Below are 18,771 nucleotides of genomic sequence, written 5' to 3' on the forward strand. Positions count from 1 at the left end.
ACTGTTAATAGGCGGAAACTCCAGATTATGAAACTATCAGCAAGTGAAGCAGACAGGCAAGGATGGCCCTGGCACAGGAGCCTGGGCCACTCATTCAGTAAGTGCTTGGAGAGCAGCTGCCAGGTGTGTGTGGGGACCGGTCCTGTGCGTTGTAGGGTCTCTGCCTTCTAGATGCCAGTAGAACTGTCTCCAGTTGTGACAAGCAAAAATGTGTTGAGGTGTTGCTAAATGTCCCCTGGGAGCAAAATTGCCCTGGTTGGGAACCACTGCTAACTGAAGGTCCTCTTAACAGTTTTCTTTCTGGTTCCCAGCCTGGCTTCCTTGCCACCAGCCAGGTTTCTTTCCAGGAATGGACCTGGGCCGGCTTTGGGAGCCACCTCTCTGTCCTCACGCTCCCACAGTCACTGAGGTCCAGGAGGACTGGCCAGACTCGGGCATTGGCAGTTGAAGGTTTGTACTTGGAAGTGACAGGAGTCATTTCTGTGCACGTTCCATTGGTCAAAGCAAGCCACGTAGCTGTGTCTAACCTGGCGGGGGAGTGCCCAGGAGGAGAACTGCCAGTCTGGGTGGCCACCATTAATGTTCACCACAGAACTCGAAGGCTGGTGTCATGGAAGCAGGCAGCCTCCACATCGCATCGTGCTCAGCGGGGGGAGGGGCGGCATGGGCGCCAGGGCTCAGGACTGGGAGCCCAGGAAGGCTCCTTAGGAGCTGACCTCAAGCGTGGGCGAGGTGGTGATGCTGGGGTGACATTTGAGGCGGCAGGGCAGTGTGTCACTCTGCACACACAAGTGAGAGGAGAGGCCCAGCCACCTATTCAGGGAACCCTGAGTCCTTTGCAGGGTGGGGGAGACATGGGGGGGTTGGGGGGAGGGGAGGTTGGGGGAGGTTGCCTGCAGTCCTAGCAGGTGCTAAAGGAGCTCCTGAAACCTAGTAATTACCAAGCTGCTACACATGGCTTGGATGAGAATGTGCCTGGCTTTCCACTTGCATAATCACACATTTCCCATCTCTAAGTGGTTTTTAGCTCTGGGTGCAGGTGCAGCTGCTTTCTCCTTGCTCATTGGTGGGAGGGCACCAGCGTTTCCGGGTCGATTCCCTCTACTGTGACATTATTCCCTGGAGGCCTGGCGGGCTTGGCCTCCCTCTGCAGCTGGATTATCCTGCAGGTCTCCTTTTCAGGGGTGGCTTGCTTCAGCTGTGCCTGGGTGGGAGGCAAGGGCCTTTGGCCTTTCATTTTTTTTTTTTTAAAGATTTTATTGGGGGAGGGGAACAGGACTTTATTGGGAACAGTGTGTACTTCCAGACTTTTTTCCAACTCAAGTTGTTGTCCTTTCAATCTTAGATGTGGAGGGTGCCGTTCAGCTTCGAGTTGTTGTCCTTTCAGTCTTAGTTGTGGAGGGCGCAGCTCAGCTCCAGGTCCAGTTGCTATTGCTAGTTGCAGGGGGCACAGCCCACCATCCCTTGTGGGACTCGAGGACTTGAACCGGCAACCTTGTGGTTGAGAGCCCACTGGCCCATGTGGGAATCGAACCGGCAGCCTTCAGAGTCAGGAGCATGGAGCTTTAACCGCCTGAGCCACTGGGCCGGCCCCTGGCCTTTCGTTTTGCGGGAAAGCAGTTCTTGATGAACCCAAGGGCCCCACTTTTATGAACTTCACTCTTCTTTGGTGGCTGCTCTACCTCTCCGAGCTGGAATTTTCCCACCTGCCACTGGATTGTCTCTGCTTGTTGGTCAGGGTTACCTCTGTGTCTCAGCTTATCCCTCTCTTCCTGCTCCTGCTGATTCATCTGCATGTGCTTCATTTACCTGCAGCCCTTGGGTCTCATTACCTCTTGGGCCGGAAAGGCCATACCCATTTAACAGATGTGAAAGCTGAGACCCAGGATGACTCAGCAATCCATCCTGTGTCTGCTGCTAGTTGTCACGGGCTCTGCTGTGAGACAGGCCTGCTGCTCGATGGGGTCATATTCCCAAGGTGTCCAGTGTTAAGCTTCCTGACACCATATCCTGTGGCCGTGCCTGAGGCCTTATGTGACCTTGTTGTGGTGTGGGCTTGTGGACGCTTCTCCCTCTTGATGGTCCTGTCTCCCTGGCTTCCGGGACCCTGCTCTTTTCCTCCTGCTTGGGGTCCTCTTCACTGGGCTCCTTTGTCATCCCCTTTCCCTTTGTTCAGGGTCACCCAGGGTAATTTCTGTCATCGTCAGGACGTGGTAGCTGCTGTCACTTACTGAGGACCTGCTGTAGTAAGTAAGACAGCGGCCAGTGACAGAACCTCAAGTGTGAACTGGTTTCTGCAACATTCCGCAGCTGAAGGTCCAGACAAGATAGGCTCCAGGCCATCTCCATCAGGGCCTTGACCTCCAACAAGAGATTGCTGGTCTTTCCTCCTGGCGCGGCCTCCTTCTCAAAAGTCTGGGCACACAGGCAGTGGTGGCTGTGCCTTTGTGCTACTCACAGCCCCCCAGGACCTGTCCTGGGAAGGATCAGGAGTGGCCTGGCTCAGGTTCCACACCGTCCTGCAGTTACCTGAGGAGCCAGGCTGGGTGACCATTCCTGGAGGGGCTGCAGCCCCTCAGTTGTTTGATGCCCATCAGAGTCACATGGGACAGGAGGGGCGGCTCCGAAAGGCAGGAAGGCAGGGCAGAGCCTGCAGTCCCAGTGTGGGCCCAGCAGCCCTATGAGGTGGGTTCCAGGATTCTCCTCACTTGACCGGTGAGTAAACAGAGACACAAGGAACAGTTGGATCTGGTTCCATGTTCTCCTCTTGGGAGACACACCCCACTTCCATGTATACCTGCTGCCCAGAGAGTTCAGGAACTGTCTGTCCCGCTCAGTCCTGGGCTTCTAACCACCTCCTGGCACTACCATGGATGAAAAAATGGAGAAGTTACCAGCCTCTGGGAAGACGCATTATCCCGCCATCACCTGGTGCTGCTGTGGGGCCCCCGCTTGCTGTGCCCAGAGTGTAAGCATCGCAGCAATGTCTACTTCTGTCCTTTCCTCGGGTCCCCAAGACCTGGAAGGCTGCCCCTGAATGACAGCCCCCAACCCTGGGCAAATCTGGTCTGGCTTCCGGCAGCTCAAGGAGCTGGTCCTGGTGGACTAGCAGCTATTCCCATACCTGGCTGCCTTTGAGTGACACCTGGGTGCTTGACAAGCCTTGAACCCCTCCCAGACCCCACCCCTACACCTGAATCAGACAGAGTCTTCAGAACTAGATTTCAAATTAATATTTTTGACAAGCTCCAGTGGTGATTTGTAGCCATCAGCCCTGGCCTTTGGGACCCATTGGCCCACAGAGTAAAGACCACGCTGAGCTGTGACATTCTGGCCTCTGGCACGTGCCCACATCTTCTGTCTACTCATCGCCCGCCTGCCCTCTCAATGGGTCTTATGCTCTCACACCCCAGACATCTTGGGAAGCAGGTACTCCTTATGTTATTCCTCTAACTTCCCAATGTCTGTCCCTAGTTTCCCTTCAGTTTTTGTTCAAGTGGCAAATGCAGCCTCCACCCTGAAGCCTTCTTAGATTGTTCTCCCTTCTCTCCTGAAAGGATAGTTTGTTTTGTAAATGAGTATTTTAATTTCCCCTCTATCCTCGGATTTGGGGTGGGGGGTCTTTTTGCAAAATGGATCCTCCCTAACAAAGTTATCCAGTTTTCAGAAAAACAGGTTTATAGTTATGAGTTGTGGGGTAGACCTCTGTCTAAAACTTGTTAATGCAATATTTATCAAGAAAACAAGAGTTTTAGAGCCTGTAAAATTCTTCTCCAGGTGCAGGTTTTTAATAAAATTCTTTTAACACAATTCTTTAATTATTTAACTTTTATTGTTACTTTTTCTGTGATTTTGGTGCTAACATCTTTATGCTCATTGTAGAAAACTAGGAAACAGAAGAAAATATAAAGGGGAGAAAAGCCACACACATCTCTTGACTGCTGCAGTCACACTTACCACTGGAGTGTGTTCCCTCCCAGTCTGTTTTCCAGGTATTGGAGTCTTTAAATGGGCTTAGAATCTGAATTAATGTTCCCGGGCACGACATTCCGATGGCCCTGCAATGGGTGTTATTTCCACTGCTCTTTGAGGAGAATTTGGAAGCTTTTCTAGATAAAACCTGGGCTCTTTGCTTCACTTCATCAATCAGTTGATTCGTGCCATTCTCAGGCAGCTACTTTTTGCCAGGCATTGGGAATGCTGGCAGCTAGAGTTTTACCTATTAAGAGATAATTAAAAAAATTTTATTCCTCTAGTTTCTGAGACTATATTAGAGGCACATGGCACAAAATTCAAGAGATGCATGAGAGTGCACATTGAAAAGCAAGTCTTACCTAACCCCAGCCGTACTCGCCCTTGACACAAAGCCACCCTGCGACCATTTTTCTGTGGTACCCTTTAATTAGATTCCTTCTGTGTACTGGATGTTGTGCACACATCTGGTCCTGGATGTTGTTTTTAACCTAAGTAACTGTATGCAGCACACAGGGCTTTTTTACACCTGGCATTCTCCCATAGCAGTGTCTTAAGAGATAATTTACGCCTAACGGGTGGGTACCTGGAGCACTTCCTCATTCCTTTTAGCTGTTGCATACTATTCCTGTGACCAAACGTCAGTTACCAGACACAGCCTGAAGCGCTTTGTACATTTGAGCGTGTCTGGGGGGGGCGGGTTGGTCCTGGAGTTGGGGTTTCCAGGAGGAACAGTTAATCACTTGACAACTAGCTCTGGTTTCTCTTCCCTTCTCTCCCCACCTGCCTCCCTCCATCCCTCACCCCCTCTCCCTCTCCCCCTTCGTGATCCTGCACATGGCTGGATTGGAGGAGCCTGCTGCTTGGGAGTTGAAGGCTGTGGGTACTTCCGGCCTGCAGAAGTTCTGATGAGGGAGGGAGCCCGGCAGGTTTACATTGTTTTCCTCAGCGGGCTGCGGTGGTGTGCACGCCATCGCACCGCCAGAGGGAGCGTGCTTTTCCACCTGCCCCCTCCTCGTTTCCCCGTTCCACCATGGCCCTGGAGTATGGAGACCAGGCTTTCCCGTTTCGGTGCCTCGTGCCAGGGCCCACACTTCGAGTCCACAGGCCTCAGCTTGCTCATCCAGTAATGGGCCCTCACAGCCCCTCCCTCGGAGCTGCGGGGGGCTGCGGGGGGCAGCAGCCAGCAGCAGCGCCCCGGGCGCCTGAGCCCCCACACCATGAGGGAGTCTGGTGCAAGGTGTGGCCTGATGTGAACTGAAAGGGGAGCTGAGCCCCCTCTTTTCTGCCAGAGTTGTAATTTATCCTGTTCCCTTCAACTCTACTTAAGGCTTTCAGCCTGTCTGTCCTCAAGATTACTTTGTTTCTTTTATGTTCCTGTTCCATCTGTTTTCAAAGTTAGAGAGCTGTTTGTTTTTAGGACTGTGGGAGGGAGAGCTGTCTGGAATGATGTCACATGTGGACAGAGTGGAAATGACTGCCCTTGGTTTCACAAGGAGAATGCCAGCCACGCAGGGATAACCGGAATGCTGCGAGGATTCACTCAGGCAGCTCAGGCCCTGGGCGCCCAGCGGACGCCCTCTGCACCTGGTGTGGGTCACGTACACATGCCGTCTGTCTCCTTCAATGTCCGCGTCTGTCCAGTTGTGCGGTCCCAGTCTTGTCACCTGGGGCTCCCCTGGGGGCTCGCCATCAGCTGTTGAAGGTTTCCATCCAGGAGTAGGGGCCGGCATGAGGAAATGGCACTGAGCCCAACCTGGCTAGTTGTAGTCACGTGCCGAGTGACCTTGGTAGTTCATTGCCACTGACGCTTAGGTGGGGCTAGGACAACGTAGGAATGAGGCAAGGGGCTCCGAGGTGTCCCCAGGGCTCAGAGATGATGTGGGTTGTGAGCGGATGACGGTGTGGCACAGGCTCCTTTTGAGGCAGTCTCTCCCTCTGCCGTGGGCTCTGGTGGCCCAGGGCTGTGCCATTGTATTCAGTTTGTTCCCTCATGAAATCATGGAAGTGGATGGTGATTGGCCACCCTTCCTTCCAGAGCCAGAGAAGCTGCATGATGGCAAGGATCCCCGAATCAACTACCCTGATTTTCAAATTGGGTTCTGCAGGGCAGGGGCTTCTGTGGATGTGCTGGGGGTCGAGGGGCGGGCGGCTGGGCACACCCCACAGTGTGACCTGGTCAGCGCTCTTTGCTCAGTCTTGTGGACTCATGTAGTGGCTCCTTGTGAGGTTCCACTCTGTGCCGGGCTCTCAGAAGGCGCCAGGAAACACGGTGAATGAGTAAACCAACACATGTAAAATTGGTACCATAGGTGTCCCATCAGCTGTGCCGTGTGAGGTGACGGTACCTGTTCTCTGAGCCATGGCCGTTGCATTTGTTGTGCTCCGGGTGCTGGCCCAGCCTGGGCACAGGAACTGAGCTATGGTCTGCACATTTCTGTTTAGGGAGTGTCTGTATGCCAGGCGAGCCCCGTGGCTGGGCATGGAGCACACACACAATCGAATCTGCCACAGTCCCTGCCAGAGTGCGGGCGAGTGAACTCCATCCAGGCCATAGACTCCTGAGGGTCTGTGGGATGCCCAGCCTTTCTTGCAGGAAAATGCATACGGGCACGGCGGTTGGCATGCCATCTGTAGTCCATACTGCAGTGCCTTCCCTAGCACTCTGCCCCCTGTGAAAACCCATCAGAATTCCGGAACAATGGGCCCCGATGGCCACAGGCCTGAGTCCCCACGAGCATTCTGGGGGAGAGGGCGTGGTGGGTCAGGGCTGGCTTTCTGGGGGGCGCTGCTTCTGTTGGAGCGGGATCCTAAAGGCTGAGTGGAAAGTGGGGACCAAGCCACACCCCTGTGCCCAGAACTCCTTGCAGTAAGGAATGTGGGTGGGGGAGGCACAGGTGGAGGAGTCGGCAGGGAGCCTTTGTCCCACCCAGGCTCTGTAATGGGTTGGGGTGAGTCAGGCATGAGTGTTGGAAACAGTGGCCATGGGATTGTGGGGGAGACAGAGGGATACCAGGCTCAGGCCTGGGGGATATTTGTGAGGGCCATGATGGTTGAACCAGAGTCACAGGGTGGGAGAGGTGTCACAGGGGGCCAGAGATGGTCAGGAATGGACAAGCAGCCGGGGCAGGACCGAAGGGTTTGGGGGCCTCCTGCACGGGGTGGGGGGGGGAGGAGTGGATAGGCTGGAGTGTGACAGGCTGGGGCAGACCTGAAAGGCCAGGCCAAGTGTGCAGCCAGCTGCTGGTGGTGAATATGGTGGTGGGGTGGGTCTCCGCAGCCCAGGCCGGTACTGTGCCAACAAAGGCCTGGCCCCGGGATTGGAGAGGAGCGCAGCTGGCTGTGAGGGCAATAAGCTGGGGCTCTGTAGGACTCTGGCCAAGTCCCTCTGGGGAACCAACCCTCTTTTTTCCCAGGAGCTGACTTTGAGGACTGGCTTGGAGTTCATAGACCTTCCCCTTGAGAACGAGGCAGTTCTGGGGACCATGGCCTGAGAGGGGCAGCCACCAGCTCTCCTTACCCGCCTGCCTTCAGCTGGCTGTAGTGAATGTTCTGGAAGGATGCTTCCTGACTGCCGAGTAACCTTTGTTTTCTTTGTTTTCCTCCACAGGAAGCGAGGGATAGAAGTCGTACAGGTGAGTACGGGCCACGCCCTCCCCATCTTTCAGGCCCATGGGCCTTCTAGCATTCATCTCTCCTGGGCACCTGGCTTCTCTTCTCATGCTCCTTGTTTTTAACGTTTCCCTGTGGACTCTCCGTGATTTCCTCCCTGGCAGGGAACAGGCAGGGGCTGATGGTCTCTCAGGTTTGTGGAGTTCCTGGGGCTTTGTCCGTGGAAAGAGCTGGCTGGGGAAGAGGTGGGGCTTCTTGGTGGGGATGAGGGTGGGCAGGTAACATCTGCGGTGTTTGTCCCTGTCATGGGAGTTACTTCTCTTTCTGCTGTTTAATGGCAATAGGAACAGTATGAGCGTTTCACATTTATTGGGTACTCTGGGGTGCCAGCATTGATAGCATTTACTTGAAAGAAGCATTTGTATGTTACTGTTTCATGGTGGTGGTGGGAGCACATTTAAGAAGTCCGTTTTGTAGCCCCTCGTTTTCCTCATGTGCTTGTTCCTATAGCTGACCTGGAGAGGAGCTTGCAAACTCTCCATCCCAGCAGCCCATTCATATTGACCCTCCCTCCCATCTCTACAGAGGCAGGGCAAGACGCCTGGGTTCACTGTACTGGCTGTGTGACCTCAGGCCAGTTGCCTAACCACTCAGTATCTCAGTCTTCCCATCTGTAAAATGGGACTACTACTACTACTACTACTACTAGTAGTGCCTGTCCCCTGGGATGGCTGTGAGGACTAAAGGAGTTAATTCAGTTAATGCAGGTGGTACGGTGCCTGGCACACAGGAAGCTGGTCATCTATAGAAAGAACCACATGCTCTCATTATCCACAGGCAGGTGTGTGATGCAGGGCATAAAACCCCCCTGGGCATCATGTGGCTGCTCATTGTGATCCTGGGGCAAGAGAGGTGCTTCTAGTTCTTCCCTTGCAGTGAAACTGAAAGAGGACCTGATTGAGTTGTCAGCTGAGAGAACATTAAACATGATTTTTTATAATAAATTACTGTAATTCTCAGCAAATACCTCTGAAGGAATTCAGAGAATGTGCTTTGGTAAATCTCTTTCCATTCCGTCTTATTTATTTGGATCAGTGGTTTCAGCACTTACATCTATTAAAAATTGAAAGAGAGAGAGAGAATTGATAATAAACTCTGCCTTATTCTAGCAATAGGTAAAATCCATCTGTGGATGTATGAAACAATTTTTAAAAATTCCCATTCATCTTTTCTGAGATGCATTTCTAACAAGGTTTAATTTTTTTATGCTTATTACTTATACATCTCTGTAATACATTTTTGTCGTATTGATCAATTACGTACTAATAGTAACTGATAATAAATCTGTCTAGAAGAAATTTTTGCCACTTAGAGCTTTATGGCCACATGAAATTAGCAAATTAAACATACACTTTTTTTTTTTGCCTTTAAATGTAAAACAGCGATAGTGGAAATACCACCGAGCGATGTGGACTGGAAATTGGAGGAGGCAAAGGAAACATTGCAAACACGCCAGGTGTTTAAGAGGAGTAATTTTAAGATGGATGATGGTGGATCTCAAATTGCTGTGATATTTAGATTCCATTGGATCCATTTAAAAGAGAAACAGTAACAGTTTTATTCTGAAATGTTAATATTTACAATATGTTGGAAATTACATCCTCTAAAGTATTTAAACTTAGGATGAGAAATTTTAGATGTCAACTTGAAAATGTGCAAATAGAAACATAGTTTTAAACATTTATTTTGGGGGTTTGGTTTGAAGGCCACTGCTTTAGAACATTACCCCATTTACTTTTCAAAACCAGGCTTTGAGGCAGGTACCAGCTCAGAGAGGGAAAGCGCCTGGCTCTCGGGCCCCCTCGCTGGGGCCTGTGTGTCTGCTGAGACCCAGGAAGGCATTGGCAGTGGGCTTGTCTGCAGGCCTCCCTGACCTGGGCTTGTTAGGCTAAGGGATTGTGGGGACAGAGCCAGGAGTGGTTTCCAGGCTCTCACCCTCACATGGAAAGGTGCTCACTTGTGTAGTAGATGGCCGTCAGCTGTGGCTAGCTGGCTGTCAGCTGTAACCAGTGAGCCACTGGCCACTGATACAAGTGCCGTGGCTACACTAGCAGAAAATGGGGGCTAGCAAGAAGATGGTGGCTGAGCCTGCAAGTGGTGAAGTGCGGGTTGCAGATAGTGTGGCTCCTGCTTCCTGTGTCTCCAACCCAGCCACCAGCGAGACTGTAGTGGTATGACTCCCCATCTATGGCTCCGTGGGTGCTCCTTTTTGGCCTCACCATGTCCTGTGTTCTTTTGTGGGGAGCGGGACCAGAGACCCCGCAGGCCGCCCAGCACGACAGGGATGCTTGAAAATAAGGAAAACTTAGCGTTCTCTGCTCACGTAGTATGAGAAGCCCCAGGTAGGCCGAGGCCAGGAGGGGCAGGAGCGGTGGAGGTCCTGCTCTGTGCTTAGTTCTGGGGCTCAGGCTGGAGCCAAGGACACAGGGCCAGGATGCGCTGAGGGGCTACCTGTCATGACAGTGATGGTCACAGGTACCTGTCATGGCGATGATGGTCTGCAGGTGCTCTTTGCCTCAGTGTCCTCCTCTGTACTATTGTAATAAGGATGCTGGCTGCACAGGCCTCCCCACCCCCCAACTCTAGCATTGCTCCAGGTGTTAACAGTTGGCCTCACTCCGCCATTGAGGTGAGGGCCCCTCCTAGCTGGTAGCTATGGATTGGGCCGACTGATCTCTCTTTGCAGCAGCATTCATCAGTCTTTCCTGGGTGCCTGCTATGTACCAGGCTGCAGATGTTGGGTACTCATACAGGCCCAGGTCAGGTCCCTTCAGCTCTGAGATCTGTAATTGGCAGTCCTAGGCCAAGGTGGGTGGCGATCACTGGCATGGTCCCAGAGGAGGTTCCTGACCCAGCCTGGTAAGTCAGGAAGGCTTCCTGGAGGAGGACAGGGTGAACATGGCTAGTGGCAATGAGCCTCATCCACCTGACAGAGCCTGGCTGAGAGGCAGATCCAAAGCCACAGCCTGGACTTAGGCTCGACCTGCTCCCCAGGCCCTCCCGCTGCTGCCCCTGAAACAGCTGGTGCTAAAATGACCAAGGCCAAGCATGGCAGAGCCATCATTGCTCCTCTGCCCAGTGAGCCTTTGTTGGGAGGAGGAAACGTTCCTTGGCCACTTGGGTCATCTGCAATCTAGGGGTGTAGGGGGGTGGACCTGGGGCTCTGGATGCACCACCTGGGAGTATTTTCCATTCTGACCGGCTCTGTGGGGGGAGCTAATGAGGGAAGCCTGGCCTGTGCGGTTTCCTCATCTCTGGTCTCCGTTGTTCCTTTCTAGAGCAGCTGTAAATTTGGTGGAAGAATACCCCAAAAGAACAACATACCTATTGTCCTGCCCACCCCCGCCCCCATCCCCTGCTCCAGCGTGTTCTTTGGGGAGTCTTTCCCAGGTATTTTCAAAGTGCAGAGGAAGATGACAGTTAGCATGGGGGATGGGGGGTTGGAGTTTTATTTTAAAATGCAAATGAGCAAGCTGTAAGTGTGAGAAGTACTGTCGCTGATTATAGATTCACTGTCCTCCTTCCAAATTCCTTGGGAATTCAGACATTACGAAATCTGGTCTTTGGAGAGGCCGCTGTTTCTCAGGCGGGCAAGGAAGCAAATGTTCCCCCAGCTCGCCAAGGCGGGCAGGGGTGCAGCAGGCCTGGCCTGGGGTCTGTCTCTCCAGCGCTGTTGCTTGCTTAAGATAGTTCTTTGTCTGCCTTTGCCCCCTTTCTCACACACCATTCAGAACAGGGACTCGGGTGGCGGACAATCAAGCAGAAAAGGAAAGACGGAGAAAGACAGAAGGACGCCTGAGAGCGGGCCATGGGCCCTGGGCTTCTGGAGGTCTGGGTCCCAGGCATCTGGCATTGGAGATGCAGTGATGATGGCCCCCGGGCTCATGGGCAAGCCCAGAGGGCTGGAGGGCATGTCTGTGCTGTGGTAGGGGCCTGTGAGGACAGGGGGCCAGCACTTAAAGGGGGGGAGTGCGGGGGGAGGTCTCATGGGGAGGTTGGTGCCTCTTGGCAGGGAATAAAGCGGGTGCCAGCGTGGACGGGGAGGTGAGGTATTTGAATGTCGTTGCACGCAGGGTGTGCCACATGAAAAACCCAGAGGCTGAGCAGCAGGGTCTGTGGATGCAAGTGGCTTGGAAGCTCTGGGGCCTTGGCCATGAGGGAGTTGGCAAGCGGCCAGGCCAGAGAGGGCAGCAGGGCTAGACCACTCGAGGGGCCAGGGGCAATTGAGAGGCTTCTGTGCGGGAGAGGTATACGCTCCAGTTAGAGGCCAGGGGTTAAGTAAGGTCCCACTGGGAGGGCACAGGGGAGGCTATTAGACAAGGCTGGACTGGAGAGCAAGGAGCTGGGTCTTCCGGTGGGAGGCTGGGGCCACAGCCTAGTGGGGTCTGGCTGGAATTAATGCAGTAGTGGAGTGCTGAGCTGACAGATAGCAAGGGAATGGTGCCTGGGTGAATGTGGGGGGTGAGGCAGAGTGAGGGGCCAGTTCCCACACTCGGGGTGCAGGAGGTGGAGCAGTGGGGGCGGGGAGAAAGCTGGTTCAGATAGATGTGTTGAATGCAGGCAATGGAACTTCAGTAGCTGCCTTCCTCTTTTAGAGCCAGAGGAAAGGTCACGTGGCTGAGTATGCTTCTCTCCAAGGATTACAGATGCAGAGTTCTCCATTCAGCTTTAAAAAATGAATGTTATTTAGGTAGTATTTTTACATGGTTCAAAAATAGTTATGCATTTAAAGGTGTCAAATGATTAATCCTCAGCTGGGTTCCCTGTGCCACCCGCACTCTCTCCAGGGTGCCCTGGCTGACTGACCGTGGTGCCCTCTCTGGAATTTATTTCCAGGTAATGGAAGTCCAGGTAGAGTTTGGCACCTGTGAACTTTCTTCCTTCCATCTGATCCCTCTGCTGGGTGCTCTGGAGCCAGGCATAGGGTCTTTGGGAATATTGGTTGCCTTGGTGGTTTTTTTTTTTTTGGGGGGGGGGTGTCTGACGTCCTTGTTGCTGAAAGAGCTCATGGCGACCATCCTGCCACCACCTCATGTATAGGGCCTCCCTGAAGAGCACCCACGTGTGACTCTGACCCTGACCTCTGACAGCGCACCAGCACCTCCAGGAAGGGAGGCCCCGGGATGGGGAAGTTGACTGCACAAAATGTCCCCATGTGGTCACTGGGGTCCGCTGGGGTGTAGACTGTTTTTGTGTATGTTTGACCTCCCAGAGGAGCCCAGAGGTCTGGGCGTGAGCTTCGGATATTCTGTGTTCTGACTGTGTGTGATCTGACTTTCCTCATCTTTAAAATGGGCTTACACTCTCTCCATGGGATCTAAGCTACCTGATAGAAGCTCAAGGAATGCTTTTCTTTTTCCTCATCCTTCATTAGGAACAGTGCGGCTTATGGGCAGGAGTAGATACAGCTATAGGTGAACTGTGTTGCTTGGAAAGATCGTTGCCTAGTGCAAAGGATGTGCCTCCACCCCATAGCACCCTTTTTCTGGTTTCTAACTATTGTGGATTTTAGCTTAACCCCCCCCCCTTTTTTTTTTAAGATTTTAGTTTTTAAAGTTTGAAATGCAGAGTCTTTTTTTTTTAAACATTGAAAATTGTTTTCATTCTCAGTCATTTACTTAGGAGATATATTTAACAAACAAATAGAGAAATTTATGTGTAAGCAGGGTCATCATCATATTTTTTTATAATAATACATGGGGCAGGAGGAAGAGTTATATAAATTAGGGTCTGCTGATACCAAATGTTTATAGTAGCTATTAAAAGAGGTCACATTTTGGAGGACAAGCGTGGGAACACGCTCACAAGATGATGTTAAGTGCTGTCAACGTCTACTGAATGGTTTCAGTTCTGTTGGTTTTATTTTTATTCTTGAGTTTTTAGGCTTGCTGTTGCAAATAGAAACTGTGTCCGGCATCCGTGCAGTCCTGCGTGCCTTCAGAGGGAGGCACAATTCTCAGTTCTGGGTGTTCTTTCCCCAGCTTTTGAGTCGCTGAGTCAACTTGAGCAAGTCCTGAAAACAACGCAAAAAGCGCTCCTGCAGGGAAGCTGGGCGCCTGTGCCCCCGGGTGCCTGGGCGTGTTGCGTTCATTCCACACAGACTCGGGATTCCATCTGTGATTTCAGAGGCCTCGTTGGCATGTAGCGAGTAAGCATTTCACAGGAAAGCAGAGATGGAAGGAGGAACATGGGCAAATAGGAAGGGATAGAAAGGGTTAGAAGCAAATGGAATGAGCAGAAGCAGAGTCTGCTTTGAAAGTAGCCGCCTGTTTTGAGGTGGTTCTGGGGTGAAGTTGTCCAGAGTGGTCTGCCAGTGTCACCATGGCCATTGCCACCACCCCGGAGCTGGTGAGAATGCCAGCCCACAGCTGCTGGATCTGGACCCCCAGTTAAGCAGGATACATGTTAGAGTAGCAGAGGCTTTGGTGCAAGCAGTGGGTGTCCTTTGGGTTGGGGGCCACCTCCTGGGGCTCGCTCAGGTCCAGTGGCTGATACTGAGCGAGGTGGTGATTGACGTGAAGTCCGGGAGCGTGTTCTCCGCCCACCTGGGTGCACAGCTTGCTGTGGAGAGCAGGATGGAGGTGGGCGCCTCCAGCGCAGTGCCTCAGACCCAGAAGCCTCCTTGGCTAAGAAGTTGGCCCCTCCCGCTCCAGCCCCCTCCCCGGTCTCAGGTTTCCGTGTGTGCTGTTAGACCTGCCACATGTCGCCTTGCCCACCACACCTTTCCTGCTCCCCGGCAGAGCCCTCCCCCCAAGCGCGGGCTGCCAGAACTCGCTTATGTCTGAGGGGTGTAGGACGTGGCCCTGGTGAGTGCTCGGTGAGTCAACTGAGTACCGAGCTGTTCCACGTAGGACAGAGCAGGCCCTGAGGGTCTGTGTTCAAAAAAATCTCTGTTATTCTTTCCTCATTAACTCATATGTGCTCCTTGTTGAAATCTCAGAAAATAAAAACAAGCTTGAAAAATGAAAACCCAAAGAGGGTCATGGAAACAATTCTTTTGGTATGTTTCTCTCAAAACTGTCTATCTGTACCACAAATCTGCTGTTTGTTACATATTGTGTGACTCCAAGTTGGGCTTTTCCGTGTCCATAGTTTTGCAGCCTGCGCTTTGGGGATGGATGCGCATGTGCTTGGCCTCCTTAATCACCTTGGAAATGACCATTACGGTGACGGTGTTACTTTCCCACCGTCACGTGTCCCGGCGTCTGGGACCCTCATCTCTGCTCCGCAGCCTCAAGTTCTAGGAGGTTTCCGCCTTGCTGTTGCACACAGCCCTGCCCGGGGCGTCTCTGGACCTCAGTGTTTGCTCCCATCTCAGGTCCCTGTTTGGATTGACTTCTAGAAGTGGCGTTACTGGTTCTGAGGCATCAGGATCCTGTGGGCGGTGGCGCCCATGGCGTGTAGACCGTCTCTGCACCCCAACCTGCAGTGCCTGCATGAGTGTGTCCCAGGCCAGTGACTCGGTGGCTGTTTACTGCAGCGTCCCCATGCCTGGTCCTGGGCCGGACGCAGGGGGCGGGGGGGGGCCCCAGGGAGGTACAGGCAGTGTTGACAGCAGCGAATGCGCCTGTGAAGATGGTGGAGTGGCCATCACGCGGCCATGCTGGCTCGTCATTATGATGGCTGACAGTGCTTTGTGCATGCCAACGTCCTAGGATTGGCATGTATTAATTCATTTATTCCTTACAATAACCCTGTTGGGTATGTCCTGTTGTCGTCCCCATACTGTAAACAAGGAAACTGAAACAAAGAAAGGTTAGCTTGCCAAGGTGGCACAGTTAGTGAGTGGAGGAGCTGAGGCTGGAATCTAGGCAGTTCGGCTCCAGAGGGCTATTTATTATTATTCTTTTAACTTTCAATTACGGGAAAAGTCCCATGACACACCAGACTGGAGATCGTAGTTTGATGAGTTCCCGTGTGCCCCCCCCAGTGATGTACATGAGCACGTTGTCTGTCGTTTCATGGGGACCCTGTTCCCCGCTGGATGGTTTCCAGGCAGATCTCCGTCCTGTCGGTTCACCTGTACCTGCCTCAGTGTGTGTCTGTGTCCTTGTTCTTCTGAGTGGGATTCGAGGGGTGAGGTGGGGCCCTGCCAGGTATGGGACGTGGCCTCCTGGACCTGCCCCCTGCCCGCACTGTGGTAGTTTCTGGTCTCTGGGAAGTGAGTGAAGGACCACACTGGGGGTGGGGGGGGCAGGTCCCCAAGGCCCTGGCTGGCGTCCTGTCAGCCTCTGGGACTGGGGTGGCTGTTAGGGAGCCGGGATGTGCGTCACTTGACTGGGTCCCGCGGAGCTGTTCACATCGCATCCCCTCTGAGTGCTCATCGTGACAGTTGGGGAAATGATCGGAGGAAATGCTTGCACGGCCTTCCTGTGTTTGGGACCTTCTGTAAGCACTTCCTTACATTAACTAATTTAATCCTCGCGGTAATCCAGGGAAGTGCTGTTATCAGCTTGATTTAATAGAGAAACTTCGATTATTCCCACTTTACATATGAGGAAACTGAGTCAGAGAGAACTCACCCCAGTCCCTCAGCCGGTAGCAGGAGGCGGAGCTGGCCTTGCAGCCCCACACGCTGGTTCCATGGCCCATCTCTTAACCTCCATGTCTCACTGCTGGTTTTGCATCATTTCCGAAACCAGTGCTTCCGTGTGTTCCTTTGCTTGGGGTGATTTGATCTCTCTCCTGGTCTGGGCCCGTCTGCTGCCCAAGTGCTAGAGTCCTCTTTCTCAAACCAGCCCCCATCTTGTCACAGCTTGGCTGCAGTGCCCAGGGTGCAGAGGGAAGGCACAGTCCTCGGAGGTGTCCGCAAAACCCTTGGCAGTTGATTCCCGCTCCGGAGCGCCCAGGCAGGCCATGTCTGCAAGGAAGCCCTCAGAGCACCTTGTGCAGAGCCCCAGCCTGCCGTTCCACACAGCCTCTTCCTGTCTGTCCCATCTGGTGGACACTTACCCATCTGTCTGACCAAGTTCATGGCCACTCAAAGCCTGGACACCCTGCCCAGAGCTCCCCGCCCTCATCGGGGCCCTTACATGCCCTGTGCACCTCGTCCTGGGCTTCCCCCTTCTCCATAAGCTCCTTAGGGCCGTGGACCACAGCAGCTTCTGGGGCTGTGCCCGCTTCGTGTGCGTTCTGGCTGTTTAGATGTATCTTATCAAGAAATCTTTGGAAACCAGTGGAAAATAATAAAATATTACAGACACATAGGAATCGGAAAAGTGTCTCATCATCTCATGTTTCAAAAGTGACCGCTGTTGACGTCTCCATTCCCCCCCGTGCGTATTCTGACATACCCTTTCCCCGTCTTCGTTCTCTGACACCTGTTTAAAAACCTGTTCGTACTTTTGAGATTGAGATGTGAACATTTAATGGGATGGTTCTGACGGATGGTGGCTTTGCATGGAGGAGATGGAATCACAGAGTATTTGTACATTGTGGGAGGGTCTTACTCTGCCCTGGGTAGTGCGTGAAGGCCGGGGCTGGGGGAGAGGTCTCGGGTTTTTTTTCTTTTCCCAGCAACAGGTTGATATATTGTGTAGTACCATTTTGAAAGGTCAGAAAGTACACATGAACTGGAGAGTTCCTTATTCTTACGAAGTGCAAATTTATTAGGTTAACTTGCCATTTTAACTATTCCCAGAAGAGATAAATGAGTTGCTTTTGTTAATTTCATAGTCTCGGGATGTTCCTGGCTTTTGGTGTTCTGAATGCTTTTCTATACTCCTTCCCCAAAGGAAAGGTTAGTAAGATAGAAGAAGTACACCAAGGCCGAGGCACAGAGGACGATGTCAAGTTACCTGACAGGCAGCAGTGCCATGAGGCGCCCCGGGTACTGCTGAGTTTCCTGGCAGGCAGTGCATGTGGGGAAAGCAGATTGCCACCGCAGAAGGGAAGAACTCGTAAGTCCTCAGAATGGGGAGTAAAACATGGAGAGGGTTGAACCTTCCTCTTAAAATGTTGAAGGACCTTGTCAGTGTCACAAACAGGAGATCTCTGTCTTGACCTGGATGAAAAGGCAGAACTAGAAGAGAAGCAGAAGTATGGCGGCCATGAGTCTCTCATGCAAGGACATTGTATTTTTGGGGTCCTCTCCTGGACCCCAACCTCCAGCCCCTTCTGTCTGGCCAGCCGCTGTTCTCCCAACACCCTGCCCACCTGTCATTTCACAGTGGAGCCATCAGGCTTTGCGTTCAGCTGCTCGTAGCAGATTGGAAATGACAGTGGCCTAAATAAGACATGAGTCCATTTCTGTCTGTGTCAGAGATGCTGGAAGCAGGCAGCCCGGGCTGGTGTGGGGGCTGCATAAAGTTGTACAGAACCCTTTTCTCTGTTTGTGCCCTGCCATCTTTCACACTGGCTTCTAGGCTCAAAGTCACCTCCTGGCTGAAGATGGCTGCTGCCCTCAGCCATCGTGTTTCCATTCCAGGTAGGAGGAAGGCAGTGAGGCAGTAGGACACCCCCACATCCCACCTGAGTCTGTTCTCATTAGGTGGCCTTCCCAGAGGCTGCCTGTATCGCCTTGATCAGAATCGAGCATTCTGTTAGATTGGTGCAAAAGTAATTGCGATGTTTGCAATTATTTTTAACCTTTCAAACCGCAGTTACTTTTGCACCGACCTACTAACACCTGGTGGCCAGCAGGCTGGCAAGTGTGGTCTTTTTGCTGGACACACTGTCACCTCATATGAACTCGGGGTTCTGTTGCTGAAGAGGAGGATGGGGAATGGGTGTTGGGCCATCGCTAGCTGTGTCCAGCACACTCAGGCTCTGGACTTAGAATTGGACAAGTTACATGCATCTGAATAGGGTGTCATGCAGTTGAATGACTGGACACAGGAGCCAAAATGAAAGGATCTCTGTTGTTTGATTGGTTATCCCAAGTAAAGAAAAAGCAAAGAAGCCAGAACTGTCTGCAGTGCAAATTCCATCCATCTGGTTTGCTTGGAGCAGGGCTGACATGGCTCCTTTGCCTGCTGGGTCCAGTGAGGTCCCCGCTCAGGTGTCCCCGCCTGGACTTGGCAGCCCGAGGCCCTCCCCTGGATGCAGGGATGCATGGGTGCAGCCTGCTTGCAGTCTGCTGAGATTCGAGCAGAGCTTGCCCTGGCGGGTGCATTTGGAGCCACAGGC

The 18,771-nt window shown here is 52.6% G+C and overlaps 1 protein-coding gene across 4 annotated transcripts in view; it reads left to right on the plus strand.

Annotated features, from left to right (window-relative positions):
• ITPK1 (inositol-tetrakisphosphate 1-kinase) overlaps window positions 1-18,771 on the plus strand; it is a 153,977-nt gene that overhangs the window by 29,118 nt on the left and 106,088 nt on the right. For 3 of the 4 annotated variants that reach the window (XM_074327020.1, XM_019745416.2, XM_074327024.1), the window contains one exon: window positions 7,583-7,607. The exons of the other annotated variant lie outside the window; for it this stretch is intronic. In XM_074327020.1, the coding sequence (XP_074183121.1) occupies window positions 7,583-7,607 (25 nt within the window). The remainder of the gene's footprint in view (window positions 1-7,582; window positions 7,608-18,771) is intronic. 4 annotated transcript variants of the gene reach the window in all.

This window comes from Rhinolophus sinicus, linkage group LG03 (assembly GCF_036562045.2).
Source record: "Rhinolophus sinicus isolate RSC01 linkage group LG03, ASM3656204v1, whole genome shotgun sequence".
NCBI classification, from domain to species: Eukaryota; Metazoa; Chordata; class Mammalia; order Chiroptera; family Rhinolophidae; genus Rhinolophus; species Rhinolophus sinicus.